Source organism: Bicyclus anynana, chromosome 3 (assembly GCF_947172395.1).
Source record: "Bicyclus anynana chromosome 3, ilBicAnyn1.1, whole genome shotgun sequence".
In the NCBI taxonomy this organism is placed as follows: domain Eukaryota; kingdom Metazoa; phylum Arthropoda; class Insecta; order Lepidoptera; family Nymphalidae; genus Bicyclus; species Bicyclus anynana.
The window spans coordinates 18,867,086-18,881,703 of NC_069085.1; the positions used below are offsets into that span (position 1 = coordinate 18,867,086).

Below are 14,618 nucleotides of genomic sequence, written 5' to 3' on the forward strand. Positions count from 1 at the left end.
AACATACAAAACAAAACATTGGAGTATATATTCACACCTCGCTCTGCGAAGGCATGTCAAGGCGCTGATTTTCTATTAACTTCAGGTTATTCCATCAACTTAATATCTTAAAATAGGCTGATAATGATGATTATCTATACTAATATTATAAAGCTGAAGAGTTTGTTTGTTTGTTTGACTAAGCGCGCTAATCTCAGGATTTAGTGGTCCGATTAGAAAAATTCTTTCAGTGTTAGATAGTCCATTTATCAAGGAAGGCTTTAGACTATATTATCCTTTATATACATATATTATCCCTATATTCCTACGGGAACGGGAACTATGCGGGCGAAACCGTATGGCGTCAGCTAATACTAAATAAAATTCAAACATTAAAACTCCTCCAAGTCCAAAAGAAGCCTACTAATGTATACATTCAACCACGAATTTAAATAGCTCTAAACGACAATTTTCAAAATTTGCAAGTATTTCCATTATCATTTCCGCACCGTTTCCCGACAGAGTACGTGCCCAATAAAGTCGAAGCCTTATCCAATTTGGAATAACAATTACAATTTTCCGTTCCCAACGGTATCCTCAAGTAGGCGTATCGTTCAAAGTTGGCTAAAGTTTTCTTGAAACAAAGTCCAACTAAGTGTTTGAGCTGCCAAATTACCGACTAGCATAATTATTACCTATCTTATAATTTAAGTTAAATGGAAATGTATGTTATTCTAATTTGAAACAAAACATTTTTCTTACGGATCCTAATTCCATGTAATACACGAAATCAATATGGTTTATGCAGATTAAATTTGATATGAGTCATTATTATGCAACAATATTTTATTAATAAAGATAGTAAATAAAAGGTAAATTTTATAGGGATTCCGCAGACAAAGTCACAGGCATTGCTAGTCATAACATAACATGAAAAATCTGATTAATTAATAAAATGCATTATTTTAATTGTATTTGTCTCAGTTAATTTTAATAAATTTTAATTTCTCTAAATTATTTTTAATTTCTCTAGATACTGTACAATAAACCTACATTATAAATTGTACCGACTTTCAAAAATAAACGATCCTGTTCTTAATAAATTATGAATTTGACTTTGATGAAGACTTTGACTCTGACTATGTTTTTGACTCTGATTCTGTCTAACAAATCTGACTTAGAATCAGGTTAGACAGTAAATCTTCAATTTTGACATCGAATCAGACCGGGTAATAAATTCGCAGACACGTTGGCTACTGAACATGTTGAGAGAGTCAATTGAACAAACTTGACGAGAAGTAGAAAGAAAGAAAAAAAATGTCATTGGCACTTCACTACGCTGTAACTCCGACAAATCCCCAAAATTAAGGAATGATGATGAAAAATGTCCCGTTAAAGTGAAGCCTCAATTATTTTTGTAGAGCGGCGGCCGAGCGCAGCTTTAAGTATTCATGCTCTAAACTTTAAACGGTGACAGCGGATGAATAGAAAATTAAAGTGAGGTATTTGGAACACACACAGAATACTATCGCCCTTAGGGTCCGTGCATACAGGGCGTTGAATCAACTGTTGACTTGTTTTAGAACCACCACGGGCGTGGCAAAACGAAACTTTCTTTATTAGTGTGACCATTCCATAAAGACTCTTGGTATATCTTGGCAAATCTATAAATGCGACTGTGTTCAGAGGAGTTTGGATACGATTTTTTATTAAAAGATTTCCTGGAGAAAGTACTTAGCTCAGTATGATGAAGATTTTGATAAAACTTTGGTGTTTGAATGAGTTAAACGTAATGTTTGGTATGAAGAATATGAAATCACTTAAATAGGAAAATTACGAGTAGGTACCTACTTGATAAATAGAGCTATAGGTGGATCCATTCCTCTGGAATCTACGAAGTTACAAGCAGACACACTTGCTGATCCGTGTCCGGATTAAAAAAAGGCTTATCATGCACTTTTTTTTATGGAAGATAAGCCTGTACTTGATCTTTTCAATTTAGTCCATCCATGCAACTTGGCATCCTTTTGTTGTCGATGTCCAGTCGACTCGCACAAAAAATGACGCATCGACGACTAATAAGAACAGCGAAGATGTGCAAGGCCATTCTCTTCTGTGTTTCCTAACACTTATAATTGGTGCACCTTCAAGGCAAGATGACCAAGCTTTTATTTTAAGCTCCAACCTATAACCTGTATTATAGACCTCATCATTGCTTTTAACCAGACATGATTGTAGTCAAACGCAAGTCTATCAAGAATAAAAAAAAAATTAAAAAATGTATATAATGCAAATTCAGTTTCATAAATTATATGCTAAAATGGAGTAAATTTCCCAGCGTCTCCCATACATAGGTATGTGGCCTCACTACCTTTCATCACGGGATTGAGGTAAACCGCTCCGGAACCAAATTGTGTGTATTTAGGATAAGGAAAAACAAACAAAAGCGAGACGCAAAAGAAAACCACTCAGGAGTCCATCGTCATTTTCTACAATGGGCAGAATTTCCCTTTGTTCGAGTCCCGCTGACCCGAACTTGGGGGCATTTGAATTTAAAATTTTGCGGAGGTTGTCTTCGCAGTTTCGTGTTAATTATTAAGCAGGTGGGACATCTGACGGCCGGCGCCTGAGCCTCATTACCATACTCCCCGTGAATTATATATTTTCTTGCTGCTTGTTGCATATACTTAGCGGCGCTTTACGATTTGTTAGTATTTTGCAGCCGAGGTAAATATGGACCCTTTATATTTGTTTTCTACCTTCTAAATAGAATCACTAAACTTGCGACTCTGGTGTTTAGTTTTCAGTTACAGACTGTTTTAGACATTAAATCTAAAATGAAATTTACATATTATTGTTTAAATATCACCTTAAAATTTCATTTTAATTATAAATGAATTTATCAATTTGTATAGAATCAATATCGAAGCACATCCTGAATTATGATGCTGCAGTAGAGCTGCCATTTCTATCTGTAGAAATTCCAAAGTTACGAGTAGTATTGCTGGACAAATTGAGTATTCAATGTTGATCTTTTTTGACGAATAATTACAGGATATTTTCAATATTTGCCCATAGACACATTATAGTCAAAGTATTTGCCTTTTCACATTTAACTAAAAGTTTATTTTTAAATAACGTTAAGTTATCTGTATAATTAATCACTAGTATTAATCATAGTTGGAAACTTGGATCCAAAACATCTCTAGCAGTCCACCTGATCCGTTGGCATTCGACGTGAGGCTTATTGATCTGTCATTTAGAAGGCCTCATTAGCATAGACGAAGCAGAGACTCCGGCGTCTTTAATAAATTAGCGATGAGATCGGCAGTAGGGGGAGTGAATGGCGGGGGAATAGGAATAATCGGTCTCGTCGTAATAGCTGCTCGCGACGTCTTGGAATACCTCCAAATTGGAAATGATATCGATATTACTCATCACGTGATATTATATTAAAAGGTAAAATGATATGAAAGGTATTTTAAAAGCCGCCGGTGATCCTTTCGTTTCGTAATGGGGGATATGGATTAAAATTTTTGTATTCAATTGATTTAATGTACTTCGCTCGAGCAATTATTATATAGAGTTGAATGTATGTTAGAATTGAATAGCGTTAATGTAGTCAAATGGTAGGTATTTATTTTAGAAATGTTCTTTAAAATTGAAATGTTTTCGTCTGTTTGAATAAGAGATTCTACATCGAGATTCCGTTAATGGTTTCTGCATTGGCTTTTTCTTCTTTGGCACTATGAATTACATTATTCACATTGTTTAAGTATGGATAGCACTCACAAAAAAATTCTGTACTCTTAGGACAGCTTTTGCCTGTCCTATATAAAATCGATAGATCGATGAGTGACAGTAATCATGCGTACTTTATACGTACTTTATGCGCCTTTAGCATACAATAATTAGAGAATGTAAAACCTAACATAGACTTGACTTGGGTATCGATCTCAGTACTCCTAGGCTGTAAAAGGTTGTTGACCACGTACGCTGGCATATGCTGAGCTGTACACCCTTTCTTTTTAAGGGTTACAGACAGACATGCTGTCTGTAGGGTAGGATACTGTTTGTAACTTTTAAATCTGAATAAATTTATTTTATTTCTTACGTACCTTCGGCGGCGCGGTGGCGTGAGCGCCATCGTACACGTATAAGTGGTCGTTGCAGTCCAGCTGCAGCAGGTCGAAGTGCAGCATGAACCGCTGCAGGATGCTGTGCGTCTGGAACGTGACCGTGCAGTCCAGGTTCCGCTCGTTGCGCGACCACAGCACGCCGCCGTCCAGCTTGCGGTACTGTCGCTGCAGGAAGTGGTCCTTGCATAGCGAGTCCATGTAATCTGTGGACAAGGACAATGCTAATTAGTGACAATTACTGCGTTTGTTATTAGGGCTTTCAGTGACTGAACTCCTGGAAGTGTCGCTATGCTTTTTTTTGCTGCCAAATTGTTATATATTTTTTTCTTTTATACAAATTATTTCTAACAATATTTTCTACAAATTGTACAATTTGTAGAAAATACTTATACACTTTCGGTTGCGTTCCGATTTGAAAGGTTTTTTACATTTAGCTAATAGCACAACAGATTTTACGATCACAGACTATTTTAATAAAAAAAATGTTGTTGCTGTCAATGTTCTTCACACCTCTCTGACAATAGAGAAAAAAATAATTGTTATTTCATACCACTTCATACAATTTAATTTTTTTCTTCATACTATTCTTAATTAAATTCAATAATGAATTAGATACAATTAATGAGAGCAATTAGTTTGTTAATTTCTGTCGAGGGACCCGAGACGCACACGTATTTTTTACTATCCAAAAACTCGATTTATTTGATGAATCATTTGTCATGTCATCTCAAAATCCAGCTCTCATTGAAATGTTACATATCCCGTATCTAAATATCTCGTAACAAGTTCCCCGCACTGGATATATTCATCTTGATAACGTTATCTGCTATCCATTTATCTGTAGCGTTGGTTATCTGAGTGCTCTCATCATAACTCGGTTAGCGTTTGAGCTGAATATATCTGTGAGTGAAGTTAGTTACTATATTATCTGGACTTAGAGCTATGTGAGTGAATTTTTTAAGTTATAAAATTACAACTTTATAGTTAAAACTTCAATGCTAATTTCTGTAATAAATGTGTGCTTTGTTTTTAATTTTGGTCATGATAAAAATGTATTCATATTTAAATTTATCCAAATATGACAAATGACAAAAAAGTGAATGCTTCGGATAAAGTCGCGGGCGTCTGTTAGTATTAACATATAAAACGAAATTTATAGTCCGTCTGTAACTTGTGAAATGGCGAAATAACGACTTTGGATAGGAGAATATATATTTTTTATGATTCTATTGTTTATTACTCATATAGGAGTATATCAGACAATCAATAGAGTTAAGTAGATAAATAATAATTATTATTCGCTTACTTAATAATAATCATTATGATACCATTAAGCGTATATATAAAAAAAAGATAAAATTATAAATCTTGTTATCGATTGTGACGTACATATAATATGGGTTATTTTAAAGATATTTTTGATGTTAACTAGTATCTTACTCATAATGCTAGATTAGAGTTTGTTTGTACATAGCCTGTTATCTATTAAAAAGACTAACAGAACATAACAAGAAAATTTCTTTATAACAATATTTTCTTAACAATAACATTAACTGACTGTTATCTGTTCTTATCAATAAACTTGATAGTACATTAAGTATTTTTTATTTTCAGGGGTGGTAGCAGTGTTTTGTCGGCCGTGACAGTCCTCTTACTCATTAGCAGCATCTCCGCAGCTCCCACTCCAAGGGACCTGGCTTCTATGGTGACTGGAGAAACCACGGGTCTGGAAGTACCCACAGAGTTCCTCGCTGGGACTAATGACGGCAAAGGTGCTTTGCAGGTTGTTGTCAATATACGGACTGACAGTCAAGGAAATATTGAAGTTATAACAAATTAACACTATAAAACACTATTAAATCGCTCGATGATTTCACCAAACTAAAACAAACAAGTATGGCAATGGGGTAAGGCAGGGTAGTCTAATTGCGCCTTAACTCTAGCACTTGTTTATAAATGGATGAAGAAGAAGGAGTCACGGATCACTTGGACTGATATGATTAATAGTTATTTTATTACATTATAAAAAAGTGTATATTAGAAATATAGAATTATCCTAATTATAATTATATAATTACTAAGAAGTTAAAATATTCGTATTGTGAATACCGTTAGAGCACACCATATTTTCATATAAAAGATTTAGAGACATAAATTGCTAGTAACGCATTCCATCAATTAACACGCATAATAATCTGCAAAATATGGTTTGTGACATTCTATTTAAAAAACGAAAATCTTCCATACAAGAATGTCTTGTATAGAATGAAAAAAGTTTGTAAGTATATTCGAGTATTAATAAATTAATAAATTATATAAATATATAAGAAATTGTGTAATGAAAGAAATTGCCAAATACAAGTTAAACCGGTGGTTAAAAGACAAAAATATATGTAGGTTGGTAAAATATACAGCACACAGTAAATCTATACATCACTTAAATAAAACTTTCGGCACTACCGTCAAATGATACCTAGCGCATAGTATACATATGTATGTTGTAAGCATACAAGTTCTCAAATACTTGTCCCCCTGTCCTAAACTATGTGGCGTATAAGATCAACAGTCACAAACTCCGTTACTAACATCTCCTCATATTGAAACTAGCAAATCTCTCTGATACTTCATATAAATTACACTTAAGAGTCGCTCTCTGTTTGTCGACTACGGCTACACTATCTTTCATTAAGAGAACTTCAATATCAACTATTCTTGGAATCTGTTTGACTATTACTTTGTAAAGAATGTTAAATGTTAGTAAGATTCTGTAAGAAGCAAAGTAAATGTGCAAGTTTCCTGCAGGATTCCTCGCTCTAGACAAATGTAAAATAAGAATTCTGTTCTGTGTGCTTGTATTTTACCATTCTTTTACATTTATTTTTTACTGATGTTTTTAATTAGGTATTTAAATTTGAATAACTTTTTTAATTACCTATGTATAAAAAAAAATATGTTTATACCGTAAAATTAGTTACTAGATTAATTTCAATCGCAGCTTTCAAAATTAATGTAATAAACATAAATATGGTAACTAAAGGAAACAGTAACAAAATACTACGAATGTAAATGAGTGTTTGTTTGTTCCACTTTCACGCATTAGGTGCTCAGCAGATCGTCATTGTATTTAACCTACAACTTATCAGAGCTTCAAAAATAGACATAGAGATAAAACACATAGAAGTTCATCTATCAACCTGGATGTCTTTACGACAAGAACAAATAGGCAAATAGGTAGGTATTGGTTTACCAATCTGATGTATAGAAAAATCACATTTAGCAAGAAATAGCTAGTATATTACAACGAATAGGTTTGAAAGTCACCTATCGGTCCTTTCGCAAGATTAACTACACGAACTAATATGCGAAAGCCATCGCATCACGTTCAGACGATATCGGCTTATCGTGAGGTGAACGATATGAAGCGAGGAGCGGAGGGAGGACGAGGGCATTCCTCAGTGCCGCGTGAGAAGTATTTATTGCGAGCGAACACTCCCGACGATTCCACGATATTAACTCGCTTTTTATTGAATAGGGGTACGGAGACACCGCACGTCTTAGCTGGATAACTGGAATACCTTTGACGTAATCAAAGGTTCTCAAATTAATGTCAAAATTGTATTAAATTTTATTCAAATTCAAATTTGAGTGAAGAGTGAAATTCGTCTGTTTGCAATTGCTATCTTCTCGGAAGATAAATTATTTTAATATCGAAATTTTATTATGTTTTTCAACCAATTTGTATAAATTCTTGACTATATTTCTTTAGTTAGACCTTTCCGGTTTGGATGTCGATGCCATTTAGATATTTTTTGATTTAATTATTTTCTAATCTTGCTCAGTTTTTTGTCAACTCTGCCGGCAAGAACCTGCAACATCTCTTTTCAACCCACTAGGTTAGTCAAATTCAAAAGATACATTTATTCAGACTCTATGACCAAATTTGTTTCGAACTTTTATTACGATGTCGCAGGATTAGGTAGATCGCTTTTACATGTACCTACAAGCGTTACTAACGTAAGCGTACTCCTACACGAAGCGTTGGCTGTGACATGGGATTATGACTTGGGAAAACAAATATTTGATATCGATTTTGGATGTAAGTATCGACTGCTTATATAATCACTATATAAAGTAAGTAGTATTTATAGTTGTGTAAATAAATAGTCGACTTTGTAGACTAATTGCATAAAATTATTTGTACATTCAGTTGTCCGTTTGAGTTATTCTTGATTTTTTAATCACTATTGATATCTAACAGATTTCCGCGTCAGCATTTATTGAAAGCTATTTGTTAAGTAACTTGTGTTTTAAGAATGGAAATAAAAGAACAAATTATTAAGTGGCTTTGTTTTAATGTTAAGTAGGCGATATAGTAGGTAGAAAAAACTATAAGGCTATAGAAATTGAATATGAAACGCAAACAAGTGAGAGGGCAAATAATAATGCACCGCCTTGAAACCGTTACTTTTTACTTGATTAGCTGGCATGATCAGGTCATCATTTATGAGTGTAACACAAGGTTACATTTTAGGTCCTTTCTTGTTTACTAATATTGTATCACTACAAACTGAGTTGTGAGAGATGAAATTACAAATTTAAATAGAAAATATGAGAGCCTACATTCAAAATGCATCAGAGTTTAATATTATAAAAACTCCAGTCAATTTGCCAGAGGCTATAAGATTTTTCACCGCCACTAATGAAACGTATACCAGCGATAACAAACAAAATAATAAGGCGGTGAAGAAAATTGAACTGCACCGGGAACTGCCGCGGGCGAAGGAAGCAATATAGACGCAGCAGCATCGGGTTCATATTAAATTGGCAAACTTGCCGATACGGTGGATTAAACGTCTTGATTTCATTACGATAAATGTATTGAACTTTTTAGTAAATATATATTTAAAGAAGAAGTCGAAATTCGATTATGGGCAGGAGAGCCCAAGTCATTTAAACTTCGGATTAATTTGTTCGTCCTCTGTAATCTATGTTACTTTTGATAATGAGGTCATATTGTGTTAGAATTCTGGTTCAGGCTATGTTATATTGTGACTTTTACTCTAATAAATTGTCAGAATTGGGAATTTCTTGGACTATTGATACTTCGGAGAGCAACATAAACAGATAACAATGAGGAGATTGCTGGATACAGCTACATCAAGGTCTTTGTCTAAAGTCACAACAGATTACCTACGTCCAACTGTTGCCGACCATCTGCTGCGATTATTATGGTAATATGAAACATATAATAAATTTAAAAGCTTCCGGAAGGTCAAAACAGGATATGCCTAAAGGAGCAAAAACACTTATCAGGTTGTGGACATTATAAAATCAAACATTCATCAGACTAAGCCCTCTCGAATTGGATCAGCACAGCTGGTCTAGGTTCCAAATTCCCTCTTCTAAAAGGAGGGAGGTCTGGCCCTATGGCTATTAAAAAACCAGATAATGTCAAGTTAACTATTGAAATTGTAAAGTGCAATAGTGTGTATACTCAGTCTTCACGTTAAACAATATAACATGTGCCTTATGTGCCTGTAATTGTTTGTCGATGGAAAATTAAACATGGCAGTTGTATTTCCCTGGGCGATCTCTGAGGGGGGAGGTTCCTCCCCACCCCCCTACTTAGTTCCGCTATGACGTCATAATCTCGCGTGTGTGCTGGAATTACATCAAAGGCCGCTGTTTCTGTAAATCCTCGCGGAAGTGGAATCATAATAATCACTGTGGTAAATCCTTTTAGCGACCACATTCTACATTATACAAGTTGAATACTACCGTTATAATAAGTCATGCTTATATAAAAAGTAATCATGGATTTGTTGTATTATCTTTCAATAATAGAATTTTTAATGTTCAAGGTAATAAACAGTAATAGTAACAATAATAGTAATAACAAGGATTAAAGAAAAACTTCCATTGATTTGAGCTATTAAGACCCAATTAATATTAATGAATATATAATGATTCGGGCGTTGATGGTATTGACAACAACAAAACAACAAACATCAATCGAAAAAAACACAGCCAATACAAATAACATCCTGTTAAAATACATTAAATAGAAACGAGGATTCAATTGATCGTGATGAAGAGGAAATGTACGTTACAGAAACAGGCCCTAAATCTGGAACAAACCTGCGACTTTAAGAAGTAACTAATTTCGCTACATCCGTAATCCGTCAACGAGACGGGAAATGAGAAGAGGGAGACAGATATACTGTCGATGTTGCTGTATCACTTGCACATTGACAGAATCACGTTTTGTGACTCAGGTTTGGTTATAAATATCGGGTAGTGTGACTTTTTACCCGATTGTGCGTATTTTTTCGGCACGCCTCGAGCTAAGCGGCTCGTTTTTAGGCTAAGCTTTAGGTAGTTAAGTACGTAATAGGTACGTAGTTTTTACATTTTTGTAAATTAAGTTATTTACAAATAGCTTTCTAATTAGTATTTGTAAATTGGTCTAGTAATAATACAACAAGGCCTTACCAAGGACGAATCCTGTCTGGGACATCGTTTAAATAGCCTCTAAAGATAAAATAAGCGTGATCTGGGCTTCGGGTCGTTACACTTATTTGAGACTTCTTTTAAACACACTTAGATCTTATATTGTCTCTTTCAGAGTTGGATAAAGAAAAGCTAGAAGCCATGGGCTATAGGTATATACAAGCAAAACCGTGAAGCACAACTATATTCTTAATTTGAAATCTAGTTTCATTTATTATTTTTATATTTAAGTTATCCAAGGTCTTGTTTAGTAGTAGGCTTTCGATCAGATTTTTTTTTTTTTTTATTGTTTACAAGTTAGCCCTTGACTACAAGCTCACCTGATGGTAAGGGATGATGTAGTCTTAGATGGAAGCGGGCTAACTTGTAAGGAGGAGGATGAAAATCCACACCCCTTTCGGTTTCTACACGGCATCGTACCGGAACGCTAAATTGCTTGGCGGTACGTCTTTGCCGGTAGGGTGGTAACTAGCCACGGCCGAAGCCTCCCACCAGCCAGACCTGGACCAATTAAGAAAATCTCAATCTGCCCAGCCGGGGATCGAACCCAGGACCTCCGTTTTGTAAATCCACCGCGCATACCACTGCGCCACGGAGGTCGTCGATTTTCATCATATAGAAAAAAACCGCATCACAATCGGTCCATTCACTTATAAACTAAGACGCCACAGAGGCGCACACAGACACACAGATAAACAGATAGACATGTCAAATTTATAACACCCTTCATTTTTACGTCGATCTTTAAAAAGCTCGTCAATATCGAGCATTAGGATACACAAAAAGGCAATATCATTAACAATTCATCTCGTTATGTTCGATTTTACTCCCGGTATACGACGGATGGCGCGGGGTAACACGGGGCGGCATGGGGCGGCACGGGGCGGCATGGGGCGGCATGGGGCATAATGGGGCAGCGCGGGGCGGAGGCGTTTATCAATTCATTTACACGCAAACGCCAGTTATTCAATTCATTTATCCGCCAGATGCCCGTTTTATCGTCCATAAAGATGTGATTGTAGCAACCTTCCGTTAAGTGCGCTCGTTAAAGGAGAGAAGGATCAATCAAATATTTTATATTCTTATCTATCGAACCTTATTTATATATGTAATAAAAGGAGATAAAATGAGAATATGTACAATGTACAAACATTCATCTAGAGGCACGGCAGTGCCCCCGCCAAGGTGAAAACGTCAGCGCTGAGAACTACCCACATTTTCTCAAAGTAAATCGTATTTTTGTACCCTTATGTATTCAGTCTGGATACTGATACAAGCACAAACTTTCAACATACGATACAACTAGAATACTCATTAATCAAGCCAAGTTTATCTTCAAGTAAGTATATAATTATGTACTTTACTACAATATATTTTTCTTTTATGTAGGTTAAAACAAACTGCGCTGTAAACATTTAACTGTCTATTTACATTTTAACGTTCCAAACAGGTTCAACAACGTATCGTATACAGTAATACACAATAGCGGAAGAGCGCAAACATTAAACTCCCCTCTTTTTATTTCCATTAAAGACTGTTTCACTCAAATTAAAACGCTATAATGCGGAATACATATCAAGTGTCTCTCGCTGTTCTTTATCTCCCGTCTCGTGGCCCGCTTTAAGCCCTCCACCCACTCGACGGTAAATTATACAAATGACGTTCCGGCCTTTAAGTTTTCCGGATCTTTATATTAATAGTAGGTGTACAATTCTTTAATTTAATTAAAATGCTTCTATTTGACTACACAATAAAAATGATCGCAACTGTATTATGACTGAGTTTACTAACTCTTAGTTTATGAACATCAGCGTTGACAAATGTTTTATTTTTTAATATAATTAACCATTTTCAATTCGTGCAAATATTTGTGATCAACCACATAATACATCACACTTTAAACGCCTTGGAAATGTACAAACTTACTATTGGATAGAAGCAGGCGTTACTTTACGGAAGTTCATCATGATTATATAATGATTTATTTATTTTGCTATCACCCGTATCATCAAAATAATTTGCAATTGCACGTTGTAGAGTCAACAAATCCTGAGGATGCTCCGGTTTCGGGGTGAAACGTACGTAGAGAGTATTTTGTCGGACCTGGGTGACGTTGTCGCATGGGTTCGTCGACTTTTCGCGGATGATAGCAAAATAAATAAATCATTATATACAAACTTACTGTCAAACTAAAGGTGTTTTGACAAATAAGTTGATAATTTGCATCTTTCTTTGAAGCTTTTGCTGAGCATTGCTTGTTGAATAAGTAAACTAAAGCTTTGTCAACCATTTTCATCGTTTGCAGGTATTACAAACGATAAACATATTATTTGCCAAAGTCGGAAACGCTGTACAAAATATATGTTGTAAATGTGATAGTTATTATCATTTTTAAGCATTTCGATATTAGTGTTATAAAAACCTCGTCACTCTATGTTGATTATAGACGTTTTTTACATACTATAGGTCATCGAGTTGCTGCTACTACTCCTAGCAAGCCAAAATGTTCGATGTACCACTCTGACCTTAATTTGCTATTAATCAAACTCCCAAAAGTGGGAGCTTTTTTATAAAATACCAATTCAAAAATCAATCTTTAAAGCAGGTTATATTGTTGCTAATTTATAATTGTAAAATATCTATAATATATCTATTAGAAAATGTATATTTATTAAGCTAATAAAAGTATACTTATATTGAAATATTTATATATTTTGCAATAGTTTAATTTATTTCAGTTTCTATTGATGTCAATCATTGTTGGATTTATCCTTAATACATAAGTGCTCTCGAGTCGCTTATCTTCCTTTTCGTGGCCCGTCTAAAGTACTCCGCCCACTTACGGATAAATTATACAAATGACGTTCCGGCCTTCAAGTTTCCGGCAAAGTGCATAATGCTACGAGTACTAACATCCTTGCAGCCACTATATACTCGTAGCTACGAGTACTATACGCTTCTGTACGTACTCGAGTGTCTACCGCACAGTGCTTTGAGTTGTAGTCTCTTGAAGAGGCCTTTTGATACAAATTGATTAGTAGAATGTCCAACCAGAGCTCTAGTTTGAGCTGATACTTAAAGTAATCTCCCAAGCAGTAATTTAATTAAGAAGTAGTAGTTATTTATCAACTATCGACAATATGTACTAATATTATAAAGCTGAAGAGTTTGTTTGTTTGCTTGAACGCGCTAATCTCGGGAACTACTGGTCTGATTTAAAAAATTCTTTCAGTTTTAGATAGCCCATTTGTCGTGGAAGGCTATAGGTTATATTTTATCCCCGTATTCCTACGGGAACGGGAACCACGCGGGTTAAACCGCGTGGCGTCTACTAGTTATTAATAAAACATTTGATTGGTCGATGATTTGATTGGATTTTCCGAAAACAAACTGACAGACTCCGCAATCGCATGCAGTTATCGTTGCCGTCTGGACCGGGCATAAAGGTTCGGAATCACGCCAAAAGGTGGTTTTAACCCCGTCCGCTACTAATACATACAACAAAAAACTTGATTACTGTTTTAAATATCTGTAAATTAAACACTTTTTTTATTATTATTTTTTTAATTTATATAGAAAGTGCTTTTTATAAAATTACGTTTTGATTTTAACTCAAAGGACTTGTCTGTTTTACGTGAAACCTACGCTTAAATTACAATTTTTGCAACATTTTTTTTACCGTTTAAAAATAAATTAAATAATTTACTAGATATTAAAGAAAAAATCGCAAAAATAGAGTAACTCGCGATCAACGATACCTGACAATATGAATGATACCTGATGGAAATTGTTCAAGGCATTAATTGAATATCCAGGTATCAGTTGTCAAAAGGTTTTAGAAAAAATATCGTCGAATTTCCTCATTCAACGTAAATACATTTTCCGTGAGGGACTGTGCTCGGAAAATTCAGAATATCTCGAATGTTTTCAATGTGAGCCCTCAAAGGCCCATTTTACAAATTCTTATTATTATCTGTAGGCATACCTAAC

At 34.9% G+C, this 14,618-nt stretch overlaps 1 protein-coding gene across 1 annotated transcript in view; it reads right to left on the bottom strand.

Moving 5' to 3' along the window:
• Window positions 1-14,618, bottom strand: part of LOC112049332 (uncharacterized) — a 92,495-nt gene that overhangs the window by 22,864 nt on the left and 55,013 nt on the right. Inside the window, exon 2 of the mRNA XM_052891193.1 lies at window positions 4,098-4,321. Within this exon, the coding sequence (XP_052747153.1) occupies window positions 4,098-4,321 (224 nt within the window). The remainder of the gene's footprint in view (window positions 1-4,097; window positions 4,322-14,618) is intronic.